We start from the raw sequence: 25,625 nt of genomic DNA, 5'->3' as shown, positions 1-25,625 counted from the left end.
CAGATTTTTTTTCACATAATGCGTCTTGTTTTTCCAAATAAAATTAAAAAGTAATTTATCAATGGAATTACAGAGCTTTTTGTTGACAAACAAGGGGATAGCTGCATATGTAAGACGGGATAAACCTTCTGTGTCAACAATACTCGTCCTTTCAAGGATAAATCTCTCTGCAGCCATTGATTAAGCTTTTTCTTTGTCTTATCACTAATCAAATTAAAGTTTACAGAGCATCTCTCCTCCTCATTTTCCATTATAGTAATCCCTAGATAAGTAATCTTATCTTTGATTGGTATGTTACAAACCTGGGAGGTTGCGCCCTAGGACCTTCACCTACCCCCTTGCTGACAGCCATTGCTGACAGCACGCAGAAGCCGGAATGCTTCTATTTCCGGGTTAGTGGATGTAAACAGAAGGACGTTCCGCCTGTGGAGTCAGTGAGAGAAAACATGACCAAGCTGGAGCTGTTGAACGTGTTTCTGAACGACAGGCTTACCGCGGCCGCTGAAGAGATTTTCCGCGCCGTTAAAAACACGGTGGTGGAGTACCAGAGCGAAATCCTGCGTTCAAAAGAGGAGAACGAGCGACTCAAACGGCTCCTCAATGTAGCCGTCCAACGGTTACTGCAACCAGGTGAAGAGCACAAGCTTCTGACTGTCTGTGCTGCTTGTCATTGATATGCTCTGTTTACTGATGTACTGAATGTCACGCCAAATCCCATTAAAAATATGGCCGTTTAACGGAGCTTCGCTCATGGTTAACACTGTGTGATGTAACGTTAGCTAGCACTCCTAAGCGCATACATTATAGCTAGCCTACATCGAATTTATTTTAATTTATCTGATAGCATAATAAACAGTTACGGAGCACAAAGCAACACCAATAATAATAGTAATCTTAATACACATTGACCATAAACAAGTGGAAGAAAACCAACATTTCCGGGTTACAAACTCGTAGTAGCTAGCTAGCGCTAATCTCCCAGAAACTAACAGTATTATAGCTCTTTACATGGTGCGTTGCTGATCACATACCTCATCACAAGATATAAATCGAACCACTCTCCTATATGTAATTACATTTTAGATATCCTTAAAAACATATCTCTGAGTCAAAATGATTTTCTCACTAGTCAGATACACAATAACATTCTTACTTGTAGACATTGTATTTAAGATAACGTTATACAACTTTAATTGTAGGCCTACTACTCCAAACTAAATTTAATTGGAATTAAACATTGTAATTAAATGATTGTCTTGTAGCGTCCACATCTCTCAAATCAACAAATGTCTACAAACCCGGTCCAGAATAAAGTAAAGTCTTACATTACCAGCTGGGGAAAGTTTGTTATAGCTCTGTTTAAAACAGGGCATGTTGAAGGAATGGCGGGCCTTCACTTCCTGTTATTCATCTCTCTTTAACAAAAAGACAAATAGGTGAGAATGATGGAGAATTACAGAGAGAGAGAGAGCTGGCTCATGTAAGAGCTCAAATCTAAGCCAGGTCAGACCCTGAAGCAAAGTTGTGCTTTAGGTGCAGTTCGGGAAATTGAATTTTTTTTTTTTTTTTTTTAAATATGCAGATGATTCCAAACTGGTGTCATTTTATATTTTCCTATTGTCAACAAATCCCATGAAATGCTGTGGATTAGTTAAGTATTTGTGGCAGCAGGACGGTGTGTGTGGGATTGAGTCCAAATAAACTGTGTGTGTGTGTGTGTGTGTGTGTGTGTGTGTGTGTGTGTGTGTGTGTGTGCTCATGGTAATCAGAAGTGGAAGAAGTATTCAGATCCTTTACTTAAGTAAAAGTATTAATACCACACTGTAAAAATACGGTTACAAGTAAAAGTCCTGCGTTGAAAATGTTACTTAAGTAAAAGTCTGTAAGTATCAGGAAAATGTAGTTAAAGTATTAAAAGTAAAAGTACTCAATGCAGAAAAATCCTCCCATTTTAGAAACTGGAAAGGATCCAAACAGTTGTGTGTTTAATGGTCTAATCATTTCAGCTGGACTTGTAGGCCGTTATATTGTTGGCAAGTTTAATTTATAATGAAACATCAGATTTTATAAACTACATGTGTTTTGCAGAGATCTTAATGTGTAAAGTAACTAGTACCTAAAGCTGTCAGATGAATGTAGTGGAGTAAAAAGAACAGAGAGGTAGAAAGTGGCATGAAAAGAAAAGACTCAAGTAAAGTACAAGTTCCAACATTTGTACATAAGGACAGTACTGGAGTAAATGTACTTAGTTACATTCAAACACTGATGGTAATGAAGGAACATTGTGTTTTTAGACAAGAGTAGAACTCTCACAACCCCCACTATCAGAACACAGATGGAGAATTAAATGCTAAATTAACAACCAACCAACCGTAAGAGCTGAAATGGTTCCGTACAGTCTAATGGTTTGTATGAAGAAGAAGACACACTTTTAATGATCCCTAAAGCCGCCTACACCTGATATGCGATTTGCTCTCTGCGCGTCGCAGCGCAGGTATTCTTCATCAAGGGTGGCGAGGAAGCTATTTCCCGTAGCTAGGTAACGCCATGCTGTTATCTCATTGGTTGCGCTTTGGAAAGGTCATGTGTAGGGGAAATTACATTTTACACTCTGTTGTTACATTACACACTGGCACCCATGCACAAAAAGCACAGTGCCCAGTAGGTGAATTGGCACCTCTCCAGCTACCAGTCCACAATCTGTACATGGTCTATACGGGGACTTGAACCAGTGACCCTCCAGTTCCCAAGCCAAGTCTTTACAGACTGAGCTACTGCTGTTTTCTCAATTGAAGGTTAAATAATTTAAAGCTTTAGTACGTAACTTTTTTTTATAATAATGAACGTCTGTTACATTCAAGCCATTGCCAAATGAGTTGCTACAAAGCTAATTAAGACTATCAGTTCCACACATCTCTCTCTGTATTTCTCAGTATGGCTATGTTCAGAAAATGGTGTCGTCATGTTTTTTAAATCCTCCGTGTCCTCCTTGGTTACAAGCAACTGCGTTGAGGATGGGTGGGGGGTGGTGCGCGATCACGGAAGGCTTGTGTCATGTGGATGCAACAACAGTTTGGTTGTCATCACTTAAAATTCCTCATGGGGGGGGACAGAAACTATCTAACTAGCAGCACTATAGCTTTAAACAAAGAGAAAACAGAGTGAAGTTGGAGCATTGTTTTCATGGCATACTACAAGATTAACAAAAACCTTGTAATTCATCTTTGGGCATCCCTGCAACAGACACAGCAATACAGTATGTTTATTTATGTACACCTAGCATAACTGTGGTGTTTGTAATCTTTCAGAACCACACTCGGTCCAGCCCCAGGAAGATGGTCCACCCTGTGAGTCTGAGTGGAGAAGCAGTGTGGAGCTGTTACCACACATTAAAGAAGAACCCAAACTCCAGAGCATGCAGACAGATTGTTCACCCGAAGCAAGGGACTCAGAGGAAGGGAACTGTAGTCATGCCGAGCCACTACAGAGGTCACCTTCTCCTCCAGCCCAAACTATGTGTAGCAGACAAAGTGTCTCCCCACCCCCACTATCTTCCCCGGAGATTAAGACAGAGAGTGACGGAGAGGACGACAGGAAACAGCAGCCAGCCAACATCTTACCATCCTCCGTGACTGTTCATTCAAACTGCCGAGCGGCGCAAAGCGATTCTCGGGCCAGCACTGCAAAGAGTCACAGGACTCCGAAAACAGAGCAGCAAGGGAAAGCCTTACTTCACTCAAATGGAAAACAAAGCGCACACATACTGCAGGTCAAGAACGTCCGATCCCAGAGGCCGCCTCCGCCTCGCTCCTCTCACCCAAGCCAGAGCATCCAGAGGTGGCACAGCTGTAAAGAGTGCGGGAAGGGCTTCAGCTTTGCCTGCCAGCTGGAGGTCCACATGCGCTGGCACACCAAGGAGAAGCCATACAGCTGCGCAGTGTGCCGAAAGAGCTTCACCACGGTCAGCATGCTGAAGAGGCACCACCGAATCCACACAGGGGAAAAGCCCTTCCGCTGCCATGTCTGCGGGAAATGCTTCAACCAGTCAGCACACCTCAACACCCACTTCAGGCTTCACAGCAGAGAGAGGGCCAGCTGGAGCCGAGCAGCGCACTCCAAGTGAACAAAGACTCCACCGGAAACTAACCCGACATCTGTAAAATGCTTTAAAGGTGCCGTAGGTAGGATTGCGAAGATCCAGGACTTAGCCAAAAAATTTGAACATCGACAACTTCTCAGTCCCTCCCCCCTTTCTGCTAAAGCCCAAAACGGTCTCCTAAGCCCCTCCCCCCAGAGGGGAGAATGAATGTGTGTGCATGAGCAGTGATTGACACGCAGTTAGACACCCCCCCCGGCCCTGATTTTGCAAATCGCACTACAGGCTGTAGGTGGTGCCAGAGGAGCCAGATTTTTTTTTTAAATTACCTTCTTAATGTAGTTCTATTGGAACATAGGGTCAGTTTCAGCAAATATGACAGAAAGTTAGTTTTATAAGACTTACCTACTGCACCTTTAAACTGGCCTAATTCCAGGTTCAAACTGTGTACAATAATAGTGTTTGACTGTGTGTCTTGTCTGTTGTGGAGTAAAGTGTGGTACATTAAGATTTCTGATTCACTGATTGTGTTGTTGAACACTGTCAAAGGAATTAAATAGACAATTTTGTGATGTTTGACCTGCCAGTTTCCTATCTGAGGGCCTGTGTCTACGTAGAGCAGCGTTCAGCAACCTTGGGCACATGTGCCACCATTGGCACGCATTAGCGCAACCATCGGCACACTAGCAATATGTGTGTAAAAGTTTTTTTTGGAAATATTCCAATCCCAAAGTACCTCTTTTAAAGCCATTGGCAGAAGAACATTTACGGTAGTTTGATTGACTTTTTCCCGATCCATGTTCTGCAAATAATGAAAATAAAATAACTGCCTGAGCGGGCTCGGTAGATGATGGCAGGACTAATGCTGATATGGCACACTGATAAACATGAAAATTGTTGTTCAAAGGTTGCTGACCAGTTTTCTCTGGCAGAAAAGCGCTGGCAGTGCACTTCGGGCGCTTAAGTTTTTAAGTGCGACTCGAGTCCGAGTCTCAGACTCGAGTCGCACTTAAGTCGCACAAACAGCTGACTTCAGACTTGACTTGCGACTCGACCCAAAAGACTTCAGACTTGACCCGAGCTTCGAGACTTGTCAACAACCTGTAACGCATGCGCTATGCCTATGTGCGTGCACTCACATATCAAAAAATGCATTGACGATGGCGACACCAAGTCCTCCCGGAGTTGTGCCTTTTGTCATTAGTTTTGCTTTCAATAACTTCGTTAACAGTGGCAGTAAGCGAACAGCTACATGCAAGGTGTGTGGCACCAAGATAAATGATGCTGGATCAACAACGTCGACCTTCATCAAGCATCTCAAAACGCACCCAAATAGGTCAGTCACTTGCTAATGTGAAAGAGACGTTACATTTAGCATATATCGTCACAGGTAACAAGCTAACCATCGCAAAGTGTTTTGCTAATGCTGGGAACAGTCAAATTGTATCTTTATAGTTGTGTCCATATGATGTGACAGACTTAGGTTAATATTTCACCAGGTTGTTGTTAAATAGCAATACAGAAAGTATCAGTTTTCACGTTTGCACCATGGTTGGTGTATTAACTTTCAATATAGATGTTTCCCTTAAACTTTGAACACTGAAAACTGTAATGCATGATGAGGTTGGGCTTTAAAGCCAGTTAGTAACACAGACAAACGTGTATTATTTAGTGCAGATACCAAACTGTGGAAAAATACAGTTATGAAATTGAAACAGAGTTCTTAATTTGTGTTTCTTCAGATTGCATTGCAATAGACCCCATACAGTTATCCTACAACTGATTTTGATACTGTAAACCGACTGTATGGATGGTAGCTACAGGACATGCTTTGAGTTTATAAGATTTAACAATACAGTGTTAGGGACAGATCAGATGGCCAGAGACTTGAGACTTGACTTGAACTTGCCCCTCAAAGACCTGAACAAATCGGGTTCCATTACTGTGCATAAGCATGGACGTCTGGCCAATAGTAGTGTGTGAATGCTATTGAAGGGCGGGTCTTGCCTAGAAGTTGCGTGGGTTCCATAATAACGCTCAGGGGTGATTCTAGGATCAGACCTTTAGGCGTGGCTCTGCCCCTAATGAGAATGTGACACGGATACAGTGCCTTGCAAAACTCTAAAATTGATTAACACATTTTTTTTAATATATATATAATTTTTAGGGGGGCTGAAAGGAGCCCCCCTAAAAAGGGTCTAAAATCGCCACTGATAACGCTCCTCCCTCCGTTCACTCCAGTTCCTCATCCTCATCGTAATTAAAGGGGGTCACCCTTTAAAATATGATGATGTGACGATGGAAATCGCTTTTTCTCTAAGCAGAGTGGCCGCATGCTCTCTCTTCTAATTGTAAACAATTAAAAAAAGATGTTGCTCAGAAAAAAATTCCATGTGCAAGGTTTCCCCCAGAAAAGTTGTTTAGCCTGGTAGTCACGGACTGATGGCAGCATTAATGTAAAACCCAATCATGGACGCAATAGCAAAATTGACAGATTGCCTTAAAACAGATTATGTTACCACTACATTAAGTCAGAGCTAAAAGCTAACTGGATATTTGAAAATATGACTACGTCTAAGTTTCCAACCTAGCCACCCCACAGTAACTGTAGTTTAAAAAACGTGGGGCAACTTAGGCCCGGTGGGCCACCAGGCTTACAATGCACTGTGGGAAACCCTGCATGTGGACACTGGCCCTAAGATGTACAGACACAGTGGTAGCCACAACTGTACAAGACTGCAGCACGAGCTGAGAGACAATTGGACAGGTTGTAGATCATTTAGAAATAGAAATGAAAGCAAATGCACCCAACACGGCAATTATAAAACTACATGTGCCCTGACCGACGAGGACGACAGCCCTTACTGGCTTCCCACCCACAACAACTGACAACAGACCTGTCTTACAGCAGACATTTTGACTTGTCATAGCAAGAAATGCACAGATGTAACTAATAACGAACATGATGTCTCATGTTTCATTAAGGTAAGGGAAGTAATGACAGTGAGTTAGCACGCACAGTACCACAGGTGGAACTGGCCGACCTAAATTAAAAACACCTATTATATTTGTATTAGTTATGGCAAGTCAAGTCAACATATCTACTGTACTGCAAGAAAAGTCTGTTGTGTTTATTTGGTGGTGTTTTTAGCGGTTCTTGCCGGTTTTGGCCTCTATAAAGGCCTAAAGCCTATATATTTTCACAATTGTCAGAGGTCTCCGTAGACTTGGCCTATAAGCACACATATTACTGTAATGCAATCATATAGGGTCTACGTAATATAAACTTAAACTAGCCTACTACCTAAGTGTCCACTATCATTAAATTCAGACCACAGGAATCCTCGTTCTTGGCAGGCCATCCATCCCAACCACCTGCTCGCCAACCCCTGGCTACGTGTGGAGCGTGTGCACGCGGCAACACAACCGGGAATGCGCTCTCAGACCAGAGAGAGAACAGCTGAAGGAGGGGAAGAGTGTGAGAGAGAGAGAGAGAGAGAGAGAGAGAGAGAGAGAGAGAGAGAGAGAGAGAGAGAGAGAGCGGCTGCACCGCATTGACAGGAAACACGGAGTCAGAGCTCCGGTAACGCCGACAGCACGGAGGAGGAAGCGGATAGTTTCGTGACGCCGCTGCGAAGTTGACGGTGCCCGGTGCAGCAGAGGGGAGAGGAGCGGCGGACCAGCGCAGGTAAGCGGACACTTTCTACTCTCTACTGGGATGCTCTGGAGCTCCCATCGCGCTGACGCATCGGGTGGTGTCCCGGTCCTGGCGGGGCTGGACCGGGGTGATGATGAGAACCGAGGCTGCATGTGAAAAATGACAGCAGGACAGACTGCAGCTCCGGTCCCGTCCCGGAGTTCGGTCCGCTATTTGCCCAGTCTCAATGCAGTGTTTTCCGGGCACCCGGTGGCCGGTGCACACGGGCCCCCGCCTCTCTCTGCGCATCTTCTGGATGATGCTGCGGTTTCGTGGGATTTTTTGCTGCTCTGCGCAAACCGCAAATAAAGGTAGCCTATAAAGTCCGGGGAAATGACCGAGCCCGGCCTCACCGTCTGCATCTGCAGAGGCCCGTGTGTGTGTGTGATGTGTGGAGAGTGTCATTGCAGAGGACAGGCTGTCAAGTTGGGCTTGTTTGGTTAGGCCCCGGGGTGAGTCAGGTCTGGCTCTCGGCTCTGGAAGTGGATCAGAGCACGTCTGTGAGGGAGGCAACTCAAGAAAACACAGCATTTATAGCCCATGATATCACCCAATGGACGACACAACAAGTCTACTATTATTTATTATTATTATCATCTATTATTATAGCGACTTGTGTGTTTTCCTGTGCTAGGACATTACACGGTGACCTTGCTGTAGCCTACTCATGGTAGACTGTCTTATTTTATGTGATCACAGAAAGTATTCTTTTTTAATTACAGTGCATCATTTACGATTCATAAGCTCACCACATGTTTTGTATATAAATCCATTATCTGCAAATGACAAGTTACTATAGCTGTCAAATATTACCCTCTAAAATGTACTGGAGTATAAAGTAGCACTGAATTATTTAGGTAAAGTACAAGTACCTAAAGTACAAAAACTGTACTTAAGAACAGTAGGCTGGAGTAAATTTACTTTCCACATTTACTTAGCATCACCGATGTTGTACAAATTTAACACATGGGAAATGTGATTATTAAGTTTTGCCACTTAAAGTGACTCTGGGACATTTTGTCATCATACTAAATGTAGTGCTTATCCTTAAATTGGTTGATGAGATAAAATGTGTATGTGGTGCTCAACTGTGACTTTTCATTACCCATTATACTTGCAGTATTTTTAATCTCCTATTACAGGACTTTGATATTCCTATATTGTTCCTATATAGGGGCTGTGGCCTGTATGTGTTTTGCTGTGACTGTGTAACTGTATAGAAAGCCTTTGCTTATTGACTGATGTAATGAGAGCCTAATGCATGTACCCAGCCATGGGAAGAGGAGAGAGTTTATAACAGAGACAAGAGTGAACTCTTTCTACACTAATTTTCCCAACAGAGGGCATTGGAAGTGCAGCATGAAGCATTCAAACTCCTTCTTTGCTTAAAAGAGAGCTTCTAACTTTTAGACCACTTACTGACCTCACTTATTATTCTACCAAAATGACATTCCTGATATTATCAGCTCACCTACAATATAAACACATAAAAACAATGTGTTGGGGTAATGTTGCTACTTCAGTAGCTTTTGCATTCGTTTTACACAGCATGTGTGTGCTAAACTGAGTGATAGCATGTTTGTAGCCACAACACATGTGTTTTAATACCTTATCTGCCAAAAATGTTCTAAGGAGAATGTTGAATCACATATCAAAAACAATTTGTATATGTATAATGTATATATATATACATATATATATATACACATCTAAAACAATTTGATATGTAATAATCAACTTAATTTATACAGGGAAATGGATAATTGGGAAATATTTCATTTTTCACAGACACTTTTATTTCAGAGTTTTAATTTCAATGTAGCAATTTGTATTTTAAATATTTTTGAAATTCATAGTTGCATTTTTCCCAGTAGATTTAATGATGTTTTTCATCTCCTCCACCTTAATGAGTTTGGACTGGCAGTAGTTAGATACAAAAGCAATATTCTCAAAGCAACTCAGTTATTTAAAGAATTAGGAGGCTGGATGTGTGGCTAAGTTAATGCAGTATATCTGAGTTTGTTCACACTCTTCTATTTTGTATCATCATTATGTCAAAATAATAATAAAAAGGAGACACACCACACTATTGGGTTATTCAATTATAGCTTTGCCTCAATGGCCAACATACAAAATTGTAGTTAGCTAATCTCAACACTAACTCCCCTTAAGGTTTTTTGTTTGTAATAACAAAAAAACGCTTTGTTTTTGTTGTAATTTTAAACTCTGGTGGATTTATGAGGACTATGGTTAACTGCTCCTCAGATCTCTGCAGGGTAAATTCAGACAGCTAGCTAGACTATCTGTCCAATCTGAGTTTTCAACAACTTTTGAACGTACACATGTTCCACCAAAACAAGTTCCTTCCGGAGGCTATTTTGCAGCGGCACTGTTGCTCCGTCCGGAGCTTAGCGCCACCCAAGACGATTGTGATTGGTTTAAAGAAATGCCAATAATAATAATAATAAGAGCACGTTTAATGCTGTATGGACTAGCCAGACCCTCCTCCGCAGCGCTGTGGAGGAAGGTCTGGCTATGAAAGACTAGTAATAACACAACTAACACTTACCGAAATGGTTTTAGATAGTGATGAAACTAACCAAATTGAAGCTGTTTTTAAATTGTGAGTCTACACTAACCTCAGCCAAATTAGTTTTGATCAAACTTTACAGCAACACTGACTCTAGTTATTTGGCCAGTGTTGGAGCCAAAGTGTTAAGGTACTTATTCTCAAATCTAACGCTAAGCCTAACCTCCACTAATGTTTCTTTTTCTACTGATTTCAATCAGAATGGTTCTTACATGAAGATCTGTGGTGTATCTTTGCTGTGGAGTCATAGTCATGTTTTTAGATGTTTGTAGACTGAATGCACCATTAAGTGCCATTAAGGTTTTGTCAAAAGATTATCACCAAATAGAGTGAAACTTGATTTACCGTAAACACCGCAATCATACAAAAATCTGGGTGAAATTGTAATTGCACACAGCCATTTGCAATGCAACAAACTGTAGTTTAAAGGCTACCATATGCAACTTGGTTTAAGGGATAATCAGAAGCTCATTTGCATTTTTGCCTCACTTGTCTGTTTAATTTCCAAAAGTATTTTAATCAATGTGTTGTTGTTGAAGGAACAACCTTTGGATATGTGGGAATATACAATCTGAAGGAACCAATTTTGACCAAGCAATTAGCCTTAACCACACACCAGGAAGATATGTAGAGGAGTCAGTTTGCTTTCGAGCTAAGGAGAGCAGCAGTTTGGCAGCGAGTTAGCTCTGAGGCTGCTGCTGCTGCAGAGGACTGAAAAGGTGAAGTTGGCAGTTCAGCATTATTCTCATAACAGGGCGAGTCACGAAACTGTTCAGCATAACACACACACACACACACACACACACACACACACACACACACACACACACACACACACACACACACACACACACACACACCCCCGGTTCGATCCCTGGCCCCTGCAGTCTTTAGGTCAGAACACAGGCCTGATTCTGAACCCTAGATTGCTTCTGATGCTGCATGTAAATGTACATTTTATTCATTTGAATGTTTATCTGATTACAATCTGAGCTTGTATGGTAGCCTTGGCTGTATATGGATGGGGTGAATGCTGCCTGTGTAAATCGCTTAGACTAAAAGCACTATTTAAATGCAGTCCATTTACCAAACCATACCACCATCACCATGATTATCAACACAGCGTGGAAATGAGATTGATTGATTCCAGTGAAATTGATCTAACAGGATGTTTCTTGATTCTGTTGTGTGAGGAAGGAAGTCTGAGTTTTTTTTTTGCTGAATTGATACTGTTGTATTGCATTCATTTATATATAACTGATCATTAAAGCTGTGAGATGTTTTGGCTGTATTAATGAACCTGGAAGAAATGATCATTTGGATCCAGGCAGCAGCATCATCTAGAACGCTGAGATTCCATGACTGTGCCCAAATCCAATAATGACATACCATATACTGTACTTCTGAGCTTTGTCTTTAGTCACTTTCAATTAAAGCATATTTTACTATTATACTCAAAGTCGTTTTTGTGGTGTCAGCTAAATTGCCTAAATTGTGTTGTCTGGCTTCCTGTCACAGATGTACATTTTATACAGTAATTTTGATTGATTAAAGTTAATTTAAACAAATTACCATTGTTATAAAAATAAGACTAATGCTAATTTAAAGACCCCAGGATTCTTCCATTTCGACCAACATACCTGTCATACTGCAAGAGAGTACAGAACATTTAATAATTTGGTAGTGTAAATTTAAATGAAAAGGGTAATTTATTTTGAGTTTTGGAAACATAACTGTGTTTAATTTAAAGGTGCACTTCACTGCTATTTCACATAGTTAGTTTAGTCATCACAAGGATGCTACTCAGCATGTGAAACAGTTGCATAATGTCTTCTGTGGCTCTGGAGGGACAACCTGATGTTACAGATTTTGACCATTCTTTTTTAATTTCTCATGTGAGTCGTCCAACTTTTTTCTGCCAAAATTCTGCCGGATGTCCCTCTTTTCGGCCAGATGTCCTTACCTTCCTCTTTCTTTATGTTGTAATTTTAACCTCCGGCGGAGGACTATGGTTAACTGCTCCTCAGATCTCTGCAGGGTAAATCCAGACAGCTAGCTAGACTATCTGTCCAATCTGAGTTTTCTGTTGCACGACCAAAACAACTTTTGAACGTACACGTTCCACCAAAACAAGTTCCTTCCCGAGGCTATTTTGCAGAGGCACCGTGGCTCTGTCTGGCGCTTAGCGCCGCCCAAGACGATTGTGATTGGTTTAAAGAAATGCCAATAAACCAGAGCACATTTTTCTCCCATCCAGGAATGCTGTGTGGACTAGCAAGACCCTCCTTGGTAGCACTGTGGAGGAAGGTCTGGCAATGCGAGACTATGACCATACAGGCACAGTAGAGAGAAATAATGGCCACATTCTGAAGGAAATTAAGCGAAATACCAAATTTGTATTTGGCCTAGAATTTGGCCAGCTGCGAGGCATGTGGCCAAGAATAGCAGCATTCTTTTGGCCAAATCTTTGGCAGCCCTCCGTAGCCCACAATTTATTGTGTGCCCAACAAGTTTACCTTTCGGTATTTGCAACTTCCTGGTGATAAAACCACGCGTAAGAAGTTTAAAAGAAGTGCCTGAATACACCATTAGTTTTTACCTCTGTCAACCAGTTCCTGAATCTGGACATGGCTAAAAGTCGATTTCTCCTTTGTGATGAAGGCAATATGGAGGTTGATGCATACATTACCTTTGCTTATTACACCACTGAACTACATTTGGAACCACTAACAAAAAATGTCTGGCAGATAAGAAAGATTTACTGACAAGAAGATACATCATCAAGAAAAGACAAAAAAATGCAAAAAGATGACCAACTAACGTTTAAATGACACGCTGTTAGATTATACAGATAAGCAGTTCCAGATATACAGTAAATATAGTATGTAGAAACAGTCAGATGAATTCTCTTCAGTCCTGACTGACTGCTATTGGCTTTCTTATTGAATACAGGCCACGGTGCTCTGGGATCTGCAGCTCTAGATCTACCAGAGCATGCCCGGCTTCTGAATGCAATATGTTTTTTCCACTATGAATTAAAGATGTCAGGGCGGTCAGACCAACTTCCATGTAACCGTGACCTGGAGCCAGACTTTCTTTGGTGGGCTCCAGTAGACTTGTGCCATCTGTCAGCAGGAGTTTCTCAGTTGCTGGGTTCTGTACTGAAACCGATCTGGTGGCTTATGAAGAAAGATGAACACAGCACGCTTAAAAATGCATCAAACCCATAACCAGATGCAGAATGGTATGTGTTTGTGTCTGCTGAGAAATCTGACTCTAGGGTGTCACGTGCCAGCAGTTTGACTGACTTTATCTGATGAATGACAAGAGAGGAAGCAGAAAGACATGGGAACACTGTGGAGCTCCGTGTGTCTGTGATTATCCACTCAACATATGTTCCTCTCAGGGGCGTTTCTAGGACTTGAGTAGATTCAGGGCTTAGACCGGACCCATTTAAATAAACTGAATGCAATGCAAAACTGTGATTGGCTTGCCCAGCTTGTTAATAACCAGTGTACATTTTAGTTGCCCAGTTTGTAGATGTTATTTAGATGGCACCAACATTTGGCCTAATCATAACTGGCCTGGCAACCCAAAGACCAAGGTTTTGTTTCCAGATTTGTTTGATGACTTATGATAGGGGGTCCACCCCCAAATTATTTTTTAGCATTAAACACATTTCCTGCACTTTAGTGAATTTGTATACACCTATTTCTACCTTTTTCTGAATCAATTTATGCTGTAAATATCTTTATGTAAAGGGAAACATAGATTACAATCCAAATATAAAAATATAATGGAATATATTGCAGTAAGGCTGTCAGGCATTCTTTTTGCTTTCATCTATTTATTCTCTCGTAGATCGGCTTTTCTAATTATATCTGAGTCAGAACACATGTAGCCTAGGCATAATTTACTCCTCCCTCCTCTTTTGCATCTTTTGTTGACCTCCTTAAATGTGCATATGACAATTATTCACCTCGATGATACATTAATTAATTTTAATGAATTAATAAACCCCATGACTGTAATATTTCCGATGTGTTTGAACAAGATTTCTGCTCATGTTCAAAACATTCAAAATATATCTGTGTTCTCTGAGATTTGGAGGAGTCGTGATATTTTCAGAAAAATAAAGTTATAATAGGTTATTACAAGAAGAAAGTCACTATATTTCAGAAAATAATCTACCTGCACCATAGTCTGCTGTGCATTACGTGATTGCTCTGCTGATACAGTAGATCTCAGACCTTCTGACTGACACAGAGCCCCGTTTGAGACTCTGGTCTCTGAATGAGCGAACGTTTAGGGAAGTGGCTGTACGCTGCTCTACGTCGGAGGTGGAAAACCGAAACTAAGGCAGAAATACACGGAGCTCAAACGCGACACATGCAGTATGTGCAAAGCCAAAGCACAATGGAATGAGGCAATTTATGATGTTGGGGGTTTATATGGGCTATTTCTCGATTTCATATTTGTCAGTCAACTTTTCAAAATACATTCGGGGCTACACTCAAAACATTCGGGGCTAAAGCCCCGGCAACATCGGTCAAGTCAAAATAATTTCTCTTTTCTGCTTTTGTAACTCAAAAAATAGGTCTCATTTCATTTAATTGTAAAGTATAAGTGTCAATTTAAAATGTTGACCCAGGAGACACATGGTCGGCTGGAAGACAACACAAGGGTTAAATATGTCAGGCTTTCTAAATTACCGGAGGCCAGCATTTAGCATAAGCACTGTTGGAATTCCACATGAGATACACAAGAGAGCCATCCACTTGAAAATTCATATCCCCAGATATTACGGATGTAACGATATATCGGATCTTGCGATACCGCAATAAAAAAATGTCTCAATACCGTTGTGGGACTGATGTAATCTATTACAATATTACATGGCTAATATTTTACTAGTATAACTGCGTTCCACTATCTCTCCTTCTATACATCCTTGAAAATTGTATGGTGTTTGTTTGAACAACAGAGTGTGTCTCTGAGCCTGCTTACACTTTATTTTTCACAAACACACAAGGGGACAGCTGAGACACATCGCCGTTCACATGTGTCTATGCGTCTCCAGCTGACCACTTGTGTTCGTTGAACTCTAGAGATTTCGTTACGGCCTATCTCACTTATGCTAGAAGGTCAAAGGGCTCACAGTTATGATATCCACAGTCTTGCCTGTCACATTAGCGTTTGTGTCGCTACAGCTGGAGATATCGCTGTCAGCAGAATTCAACACATCTCCTTCCACAGGGCAAATTGATGGACTGTACGCAATATCTTAAAATGGGTAAGTTATAGAGCGTTGTCACCAAGACAACCACCACGTCCTGCATTGATGACATAGTCCTTGTCAGGGACGCATCAGCGTTTACACTACAAAAGATATGTGGTCAGATCGCCTCTTCAAGTGTTTTGAGTAATTTGGATCACAATGCGTCTTTGTGGTCGTTTATACTTGTGTTAAACACTGTCCACTTGTGATCCCATCACCCAAGATGCATGGTAGTACAGGGCCTTAGTAAACTGAAATTGAATTGGCTCACACGCCGGATGTCAGGCTTTGCAACTCACCTTTCCTTCTCTGGAACATGAATGGTCTCAAGACTAATTTTTGAAGGTCTCGGTCTCGGTCTCGGTCTCGTCTCGGAATCGACCACATTTTTACTCGGTCTTGTCTCAGTCTCGAATGAAGACGACTCAGGATTTCATTTCAAGACCGGTCAAGACTGCATGGATATCGCTAAATCATTTCTAGTTTGAAATGTGTTACTGTTAATCCCCGTAAAAGTGAAGTGAGATGAACAAACAGAGAAATATATCTTTTTAGATAAAACAGATGTTGACCAAGTTTTCTTTTGGGGACCTAATTTGAAATTGGGAAAAATTTGAAGTTGGAAAAAAGGTAATAAATTGCAATATATTGCATCTCCGTCATGGTTTTAATTTTTTTGTAAAATACTCAGTAGCAATCTAAAACAAAATGATATGCTTATTCTTTATAAAGTATTAATTAACTATAATAATAATAAACTATAAAAAAAAATATTCAAACTCATCAGGGGTGAAGCCCCAAGAAGAATTCTTTTTAAATATCAGCTTTAAAATGTGGATTTACAGTCGATTTTAACATGAGGATATCGGGGAAACCCTGACCGAGAATTGATGTAATTACTGCTACAAATGTAAGGTAAACATGAGTTCAGGGCCCTTAAAAAATAAACTAATCAGAATGACACAAATCACACAAAACGATCTATTTTGGATTCAAAACTGCGATTTTCGCTGATAGGTGACAATTGTGCACCCCATGAAATGAATAATTTCTTATTTTCTTTGGTATTTTTAAAATACCAAAGTAAAAGTGAAGTGAGATATGCAATGATGATTTCTGGTTAATATGTATTTTGATGTTGTCCAATGTCAAGTCTCTATTTGATCAAGACAATACAATATACGGTAGCTAGTTTAGGCGCAAAATCTGTCAAGGCTGACTGAGCACATCTGCTCAGGCTGCAGGTTTTCTTGGAGGCATGGTAGTCCAACAGTTTTGAGTTGGGCCTTTGAACCATTATCCATTTAACAGTCTTTTACATGACATAGTTTGGTACCCTTTGATAAAGAACATAGAAAAATATCAAAGTAGCCATAATCCTGTAATAATTTCCCTAAAGCTTCTTTCTGAAAACCCTGAGCTCCTGCTGAAAGTTGTTTAATTAAACAATGCTGCAGTTCAGGTTTTTGGCCAGCAGATGCCAGTGTTGTAACACTCAATACATGTTCCCTCCATGCTCTCACAGACATACACACACAGCCAGCATGTCCATTCCTCATGTTTTCTGAATGGTGTAGTGAAGTACACGAAGAACAACCATATCAGAGTTCCACATCTTACTTCAGTCCAGGTCTCTAGAAACTAACATCAGTGTTTACTGTGTATACCGTACATAATATAAAAAGGGAGCAAACAGCACAGTTAACCATGAGCCTTTTGTTTGCTGACTTTAATCCCATGTAAGGCAACAAACTATTTTTGTGTGCAGCTATATACACACTGCTATGATTTAAACCAGTTAAGGGACATTAAAACAGTGAAGGTATGTACATTTTGACTGATTCCACACAGTCTTGCATGAAAATATTATTACTATTACCATGAGTATTACATCAGTTTGTGTCTGACGGTGGTGTTCATGCTGTTTGAGAGGCTGATCCACCCTGACAGGAAAACACACTGAATACACAAATCCAAATATGTTACATTGGCACATATATAAATATCAGCCTTTAAAAACCTTTATTAATCAAAGCTCCGTTTACGAAGAGTACATAGTACACAGCAGGCAGTATGGCTGCTTTCCCAGTGAAGCCCTATCCTGGCTTCCATTCAGTTTGATGGAGCAGCCAGTGCAGATGGGCCATAGCCAGGCCAGGTGGATTGTGGGTAAGATGGGGCGGTGCCCAGTGATGGGTAAATTAAATCTGCATTAGGGAAGCCCGCTGGCATCACTATGATCACCTGGTATGGTGTGTCTGTCTAGGTATTTGTGTGTGTGTTACCTAGCACCTGGCATCAAATGTAGTCTGAGCGCAGGTCAGCATCCAGTCTGCCTCTGACTGAGGGACACAGAGATAACTGCTATGGAGTCATATGGAATCAGACAACAGTATGTAGCTGGGTGGTTTTCCATGGAATCCACAGTTGCTGAATGAGTTTGTATTTTACAAGTATAAGCAGGTGGACTGCTCTAAGTACTTGTTTGTGTTTCTGATTCTAGCACCAACTTCACTATGTTAGTGGCTCGCAGCTCTGGAAATCTTCGCATTCAATATCTACATATTTATTGTATGTAAGAGTTTTGTGATCCCAAATTTAGGAACACATTTTCTCCCCATTTATGATGAAATGGTTGTTATGCTCTCAGCAGCACCTGTAACTTAGCAGGTTCAAGTGCATTTCTTCTGAATCGTTTGTCTCCCCTAATGAAACTGGATAGCAGGATGGACCATCCTAATTAAAAAATGCTTTTTTCCTATCCGCTTTTTTGAATCAATACCATTTATTTTGTATGTGGCTCTCTTCTATGTGCAGAAAGCTAGTGCAGATAATATATATTCACAGTTCGAGGTTTATCTACGTAAAACGTAATCCTGACAGTCAGACAGGTGTATCTTTATCTCTGTGGCTATGGCTCGTTTCTGCTGCATGCACCACATCAGCCCACTCTACAGTCATCCTTCAATGGAAAACCTTTTTTCCCTTTGCCCCATCCGTCTGCGGTTCCTCTCAGGTTACCTGAGCTGTGTCCATCACTTTTTGCTTTTCAGCAGCTTCTATTTATAAACGGCTCACAGAAGCTGCTGTTTCCTCAGAGGGCAGGGAGGGATGGGAGGAGCGTCTGAGAAAGAAAAGAAGATGGAAGGGGAAGAGAGGAGTAAGATAGGGAAAAAGAGACAGAGGCACATACCAAGATGGAAGGATGAAAATAGCCTAGAATGGGAACGTCTGGACTGAAGGGCGATGGCACAGCACTGTCTGGCGGGCTGCCAGGTGGAGAGGATAAATAGAGGATGGAGAAAACAGAGGGAGGGAGGGAGGGAGGGAGGGAAGCGTCCTGGAGTCTGGTACTGCTCCAGGCCCAAGTCTCCACTGAGACCACTGACTGAATGAATGGAAAAGAGGGAACAAGGAGAAGAGTGTATCGGACCGATATGATTCCAGTGCTGATATTGTTGGATTATGCTGCTTAAAGCTGATATTAAAACACGACCAATGACATATTATAACATTTCAGAGATTAAACGAAAATGTATTAATATATCATTGTGCAACGCATTCTTACGAATGGGTCCGTATTATATTGTACGAAAATGTATGCATACCAAAACATATGATATCCTACGAAATTAGGAGACCGCCAGCTGATCACGTGACACCGGCTGGCTACAAGCTCCATGACGCCGAGTGGAAGTTGCTAGTTGTTTAAGCCGCTACAGAGCTTCATGACGCAGGCTACGGACATCCGTCACAGCTTGGTCGTATCAGCGGCAGTTAGTAGATGCGTTTAGCTGAAAATGGGCGACTTTGAGCCGGGTACAGAGCACTGCGAGCTACCGCTCATTTTGGCGGATATCACGGTTAAATTTAGTCCAGAAAATATAAGCGTTTTGCTGCGATGAAAGTTAAGATTAGGCACCAAAACAACTAGTTAAGATTAGGAAAAAGATCGTGGTTTGGATTAAAACACTCCCAAGGAACACGCATTTCCTGGGTGGAAGTCTATAGTTAGCCGGATTCTTATACAGCTGCCATCAATGTAGTGAATAGGACAAAAAAAACATGGAATGCTTACGAATTATAGTGCTTAACTTTTCGTAGCTTTCTGAACGAATGGTTCATGAGAACAGGCTGCATTATACTAACTAGTGCTGGGACGATATGCTTTTGTCCCGATTTGATTCTTTTATGGTACATGGGTGCCGACTGGATTTGTATTGCGATTTTCATTTATTGTGATTCTAGAAGTATTGCGATTCCATAGTATTGAGTATTGGGATTTTCTTTTCCTTCTTTAACAAAAACAAAAGTTGAATAATACACTTCTAGCGGCAATAAATCATGAGACATTTCTAAAAACGAATTGTTTGAAAAAAAAAAAAGAATGAACATCACACAGTCAGTCAGTCTGACATTTATTTCATTTGTAAAGAAGAACATGTTCTGATTTTCTGCATTTTCTGCTTCGCTCTGTTTTGCTGGAAACGGATATGATGACGTCGCCGTCGACTGTACTGTACAAACAGAAAATATTTAGGTGAATCATTGGTAAAAATAATAAATAAAAACATAGCTAGGGAAAAGAATCTTTTTTTTAAATTTTCGCAAAAAAATCGTCTTCTAAGAGAGCAGACGTGGGTGTTTCTGTGCAAGCAGCTTTACAACAGAGTCTAATCAGGCCAAGAAAATTCTATATAAAACTCGTTAAAACTAATCAAAAGCAGTGTTATTGAAGATCTAAAAGTTAAAATGAATGTGAACATCAAATATTATCACCACAATCATCCATTACGAAATGCCTTTTACACACACACAAAGCAACTTTCAGGTTGAACGTGCATGTTGAAGTAGATGTGTGACATGGGTTAGGTCCTAGCACAACTAGGAAGTTTGTAGCACACAATCTCTACAACGACCATTTATGAGTACAAACTTTCATTCATTAATGGAGGAGACGTGGAAATCACTTTAGGTTTTGGACAAATCAGAGTGTAATGAATTTTATTGATTGAATACCAATAACTAATACATTTTGAAATCGGGGTTCTGCGATATACCAGCAGTGTAACACGGACTTCATCAAATCAGGACCAATAAAAACATAATAAAAAGTGGTGACGCTGTGGTTTGAAGGAATTATATCACATATACCATTTCATAGGCAAGTAAACGCCATCCTGAGTAGTAATATAGTGAACTATTAATGTCTGCTATCTGCGACTTTGTAGAAGCTTCTTTCAGAGCCAGCGTGGGCAAATGTCCAGAGAACACATATTCAGCAGTTCAGAAAGAGCAAGAACAACATTACAAAGAAAATAAAACATAAGTTGGAAACCGATAATTACGCTAACTTCCACTGGAAACGAACATGGCACAACTTGTAGCTAGGTAAAATGTACTTGTCAAAACTATTAAATGTAACCCAGGTTCTAGTAGTAAAGCAACTTCCTGCCAACTACACTCAAATATGAAGGAGACTATGAATTTGCAGCTGTGGCAGCATGTGAAAAATCTCTTTCTAATGTGTCATGATATTGAATTTATGTTATGACACTTTCATACACTTTTTTTCACTGACTGGGACACGTATACACAAAGGAACACACAGCTGCTAAAGGTTAATATAGCTTGTAACGATAATCCCCCTGTCTCGTCTTCCCTACGCTTTGCATTCAACGTGAGAATGAGACTAAACTTGCCTGGATGAGTGTCTTCTAGAGGGATATGTGCTGTGTTAAAATTACTCACCCAGACACTGTGTAATGGCAAAAATCACCTTTAAACATGATTTGAATTATATTCTTCTACATTTGAAGTTTAACTGAAAGGATTCTCCATGTGGAACAGCTGAAATCGTAAACCTTGGAGACACTTGAAGCTATTTTCTTTTGGGGCTTCTTTTAGCCTTCTGTTTTAGGGTGCTTACACACCAACCAGACGGCCGACCGTCGGCAGAAAAGTCAGTCGGACTGATCAGTCGGGTCCCCGAGGTCCGAAAAAATGCCTCAAAACACACTGAGGCGACACTGACTTGAGCGTACGCTCTGTGCGTGCGCGAAACATAATATGTCTCCATAGCAGCAGGCGGCGCTTCTCTGTATTGTTTCCCAGAAAATGAAAACCAGCAGCTGATAGGACGAACGCGTCATGTGGTTCTTTTTTCTCCGGAAATTCACAGCCAGACTGTCATGGCGGCTTGTTCAGAATACGATCTCATATTGTACTAAACTAGTTCACCGAAACGTGTTTCTGAAAACATTTTAAGCGAGAAATAGGCCATACAGTTGCTGAATCTGTCTTCATTTCAGATCGACAAAGGTCAGTTTAAAAGATTTTCGTCAGATTTTGAGAGGCTCATCCGTTCGCCATTTCCGGGTGAGTCCCGACTGCCCTGTCTCCGACTGAACATGTCAGGTCGGCCAAAATGAAGGCCGACGGCTCCTCGGACGGACGACGGCACGGAACACACCAAACAGACTTGAGTCACCGACCTCGCCAGACGGTCCGACGGCCAATAATCGGCTCTGTGTGTCAGCGCCCTTAGACTTTAGCAGATAAAGGTTAGAGTGGTAACCATAAACAAAGTGAACTGGGTCTCTAAGAGAGAAGACACACCAGCCCAATCTGAAATGAAGACAGATTCAGAAACTGCACGGCCTATTTCTTGCTTAAAATGTTTTCCGAAACACGTTTCGGTGAACTATTTTAGTACAATATGAGATCGTATTCTGAACAAGCCGCCATGACAGTCTGGCTGTGAATTTCCGGACAAAAAAGAACCACGTGACGCGTTCGTCCAATCAGCTGCCGGTTTTCATTTTCTGGGAAATAATCAGACTGTTAATGGAAACAATACAGAGCAGCGCCGCCTGCTGCTATGGAGACGTATTACGTTTCGCGCACGCGCAGAGCGTACGCTCAAGTCGGCGTCGCCTCAGTGTGTTCTGAGGCATTTTTTGGACCTCGGGACCTGACTGATCAGTCCGACTGCCTTTTCTGCCGACGGTCGGCCCGTCTGGTTGGTGTGTCAGGGCCTTTAGACACATTCGTCCTGTCTCTGGCAGCTGAGATTAACAGGTGTTATGTCTTGTGTTAAAACCGGAGCAAATGGCAAGGTTATAAAGAGATTTCGAATTGTTTATGGTGTTTTGTTTAACCGTTTGCTCTGCTAAGAAACTTTAGGAGGGGTATGTTCTGACTGCTTGTTGTATATATTGATGTACTGAATTTTAGCTTGCCAGAAGACATTTTCCTCTGTGCTGATCATACTGACGAAACTGCATTCTTTATATTTGCAAATATAAATAAATACTCAAAGACCAAACTTTGGTTTACATTCTCAAATAGTCCTTATTTGTTTCATCTTATACCTTTTTGAAAAACACCCTGCTGCAAACAAGAAAAATGTCCACCACAACTGCGTGGGTTCGCATTCTGAAGCCGGGCCTACTGGCGTCTCTTGTTGACTTCTCCACGAGCCAACTCTTTTGTGTGTTGTAGTTCAGGTATTAAAAGGTGTATAATTTACAAAAAGACATGAATAGTCTTTCAGCGTCTTTATCTACAGTAGTGTTCTCTGTGTAGAAACGTTCACGACAACAATCTCCTCAATCATAACACCTGCAAATCTAGGTTATCAGTGTCACACAAACACGCCCCCCTCATATCAAGTGTTAGCATTTACTCTATCAGCTAACTCCTCAAAAGACACTAAACAGCCAGTGTAAGATGGTTTACAGAATCAGTCAGACTGCATCATCATATCAGAGGTGTAACACACTGAATAGACCAGATCTGACTTTTTTTTTAAACCCCATTATTGGCTTCATACATCAGTCCAACACTGGAGGAGATGGAGCCAGCGGTGGGAAGGAAAGCCTGATGGAGGACAAAGGTCATGGCTGTGCTCAGTCGATGCACACTGACGATAGTTTGCCACAGGCTGCTTTCTAAATGTAGCTGCTCCGTGGTTGAGATTAAAATACGGTCAGCTGATCGGATCCTCTGAGACAAACGTCTGATTGGGTAGAAGCTGCTGTTAAGACAGATGTTATCAGGATAATTACAGTTTAGGCCTGCTTTGTCTCGCCTCTTCGTTTGAATTCCTTTCTTTCCACCTCTTGATTTATTGCTTACACTTGCTTTTCTCTCATTTTGCTATTTTGTCTAAAATATGATGTTTCTCTCACTGTCTATGGATTGGCATCTTTCATGTTAACACTGTCAACAAGGTGTCCTTTAATGTGGATGTTTGAAGTGCTGCTGCATCATGGGAAGGCTTCGAGAGCTTGTCAGATATTCCATCCCCTTATCTTCCTTTTGCTTTCTCTCGTTCTACCACCTCTGTTGCTTGTGCTGTAACCAGAGGCTGAATGGAAGCACATTAGGAGAAGTGTGTTGTTGTGTCACTATAATAAATACTTATACTTTATGAAGTCCCAATTTAACCTTAATTCAGGATGATTCTGTTAGTTTATTGGCACTGTTGCAATTTTCAACGCTGCAGTATTGCCTCTATTTCTTGTGTGTGTGTGTGTGTGTGTGTGTGTGTATGAGTGTGTGTGTGTGTTTGTGTGTGCCTTGCAGCATTACAACATTAGGCCATGCATATGCATCGAGGGCAGAAGTGGCACATGGCCTTTTCAGCTGTGATGAGGACAAAAACGGGAAAGTCTCCTCTGTTAACTTTCCACAGAGCTTGACGTGCATGCTAAACTGGAGCGCTCTGAATTATTCTGCAACGTCTGTTTTGTTGCTCATGTGTCCTGTTCATATAGAATAGCTTTGCTTAAATAATCTGGTAAAACTGTGGACTTCTTGCTTGCACACTCTGTTATAAAGTTCTGTCTGAATTGCTGCACCCCGCACCTCAGGAATAATACTGGTGTGTCACAGTCAGGTACTAGGCAACAAGGTGAAGTGACCCACATGCAATTAGAGCAGGTTGAATTAAGGGGAGGGTGGGGGGGGGGCAGACTGCTTCTGGCTATAAGGAGGAAGCAGATGCTGCCGTTGTGAAGAGGAAATGAGCCCCATTAAAAAGCCTGCATGGTTAATCATTAACTCAGTCCGTCCAGTTTTATCACCCTTAGTTGAGTGCAAATATGTTCCACTTTGTGCTGATCATTCAGTTTGTGTTCTCTTTTGCTTACTGTGTGACTTTACCCGCCATCTACATACGTTGCAGTGGGTCATGATTCACAGTACAAAACACTGAACAATTCAAGGCAAATCAATCAGTTGTGCTCCCGGCCCCTTTTTTTTCCTTGGAAGTTTGCTGTCCATGAACTGAGATAGACATGATTCAGCTGCATACTGCAGGATGCAGTGTGGAGAACCCGGTTTCACAGTTCAAATAGTTTGTAAACCACGTAGACTACATAAACTCTCAATGTTCTTTTTTTAAATTTTGAATGCACATCTTGATATTACATTTCTTTTGTGGTCATGGTCAAGACAAGATGAGAGAAGTCATGAAATGCACTAAGATCATTCATTTTCCCCAATAAATAAAATACATTTTACTTAATGACTCCATGGTCTTTTCTCTAGCGTCGTAACTTAATTGGTAAGTTTTCAAAGCTATAGTGCGTAGTTTCTGTATCCCCAATGAGGAATTCTAAGTAATGACAACAACACTGTCGGCGCGTCCACATGATACAAGTCTTCCATTACCGCGCACCACCCCCCCTCTTCCACGCAGTTGCTTGTAGCCAAGGACACGGAGGATAAAAAAATAATGGACTCTTCAGAAGAGTTCATTATCTTCACTTGAGTTTCTGCGCGGGAAAGACACAATCTTCTGAACATAGCCATACTGAGAAATCTTTGTAGCAACTCATTCAGCAACAGTGTTGGGAGTAACGCGTTACAAAAGTAACGCAATTACAGTAATGTATTCCTTTTTGCTGTAACGCAGTAATATAACGCATTACTAATTAAATTTCGGTAATATTATACT

At 41.2% G+C, this 25,625-nt stretch overlaps 2 protein-coding genes across 2 annotated transcripts in view; both read left to right on the top strand.

The window, feature by feature from the left end:
• Positions 1–360: 360 nt before the first annotated feature.
• LOC116034601 (zinc finger and SCAN domain-containing protein 22-like) lies at positions 361–4,274 on the top strand. Its single transcript, XM_031277315.2, has 2 exons — positions 361–630; positions 3,309–4,274. Exons 1-2 carry the CDS (start codon positions 447–449, stop codon positions 4,121–4,123), a joined length of 999 nt encoding a protein of 332 aa, XP_031133175.1. The 5' UTR covers positions 361–446; the 3' UTR covers positions 4,124–4,274.
• Positions 4,275–7,595: 3,321 nt separating this feature from the next.
• Positions 7,596–25,625, top strand: part of nfasca (neurofascin homolog (chicken) a) — a 172,360-nt gene continuing 154,330 nt past the window's right edge. Inside the window, exon 1 of the mRNA XM_031277295.2 lies at positions 7,596–7,784. The gene's annotated coding sequence lies outside the window, so the exon portion shown is untranslated. The remainder of the gene's footprint in view (positions 7,785–25,625) is intronic.

Source organism: Sander lucioperca, chromosome 6 (genome assembly GCF_008315115.2).
Source record: "Sander lucioperca isolate FBNREF2018 chromosome 6, SLUC_FBN_1.2, whole genome shotgun sequence".
NCBI classification, from domain to species: Eukaryota; Metazoa; Chordata; class Actinopteri; order Perciformes; family Percidae; genus Sander; species Sander lucioperca.
This window is presented reverse-complemented; position numbering and strand designations above follow the sequence as displayed.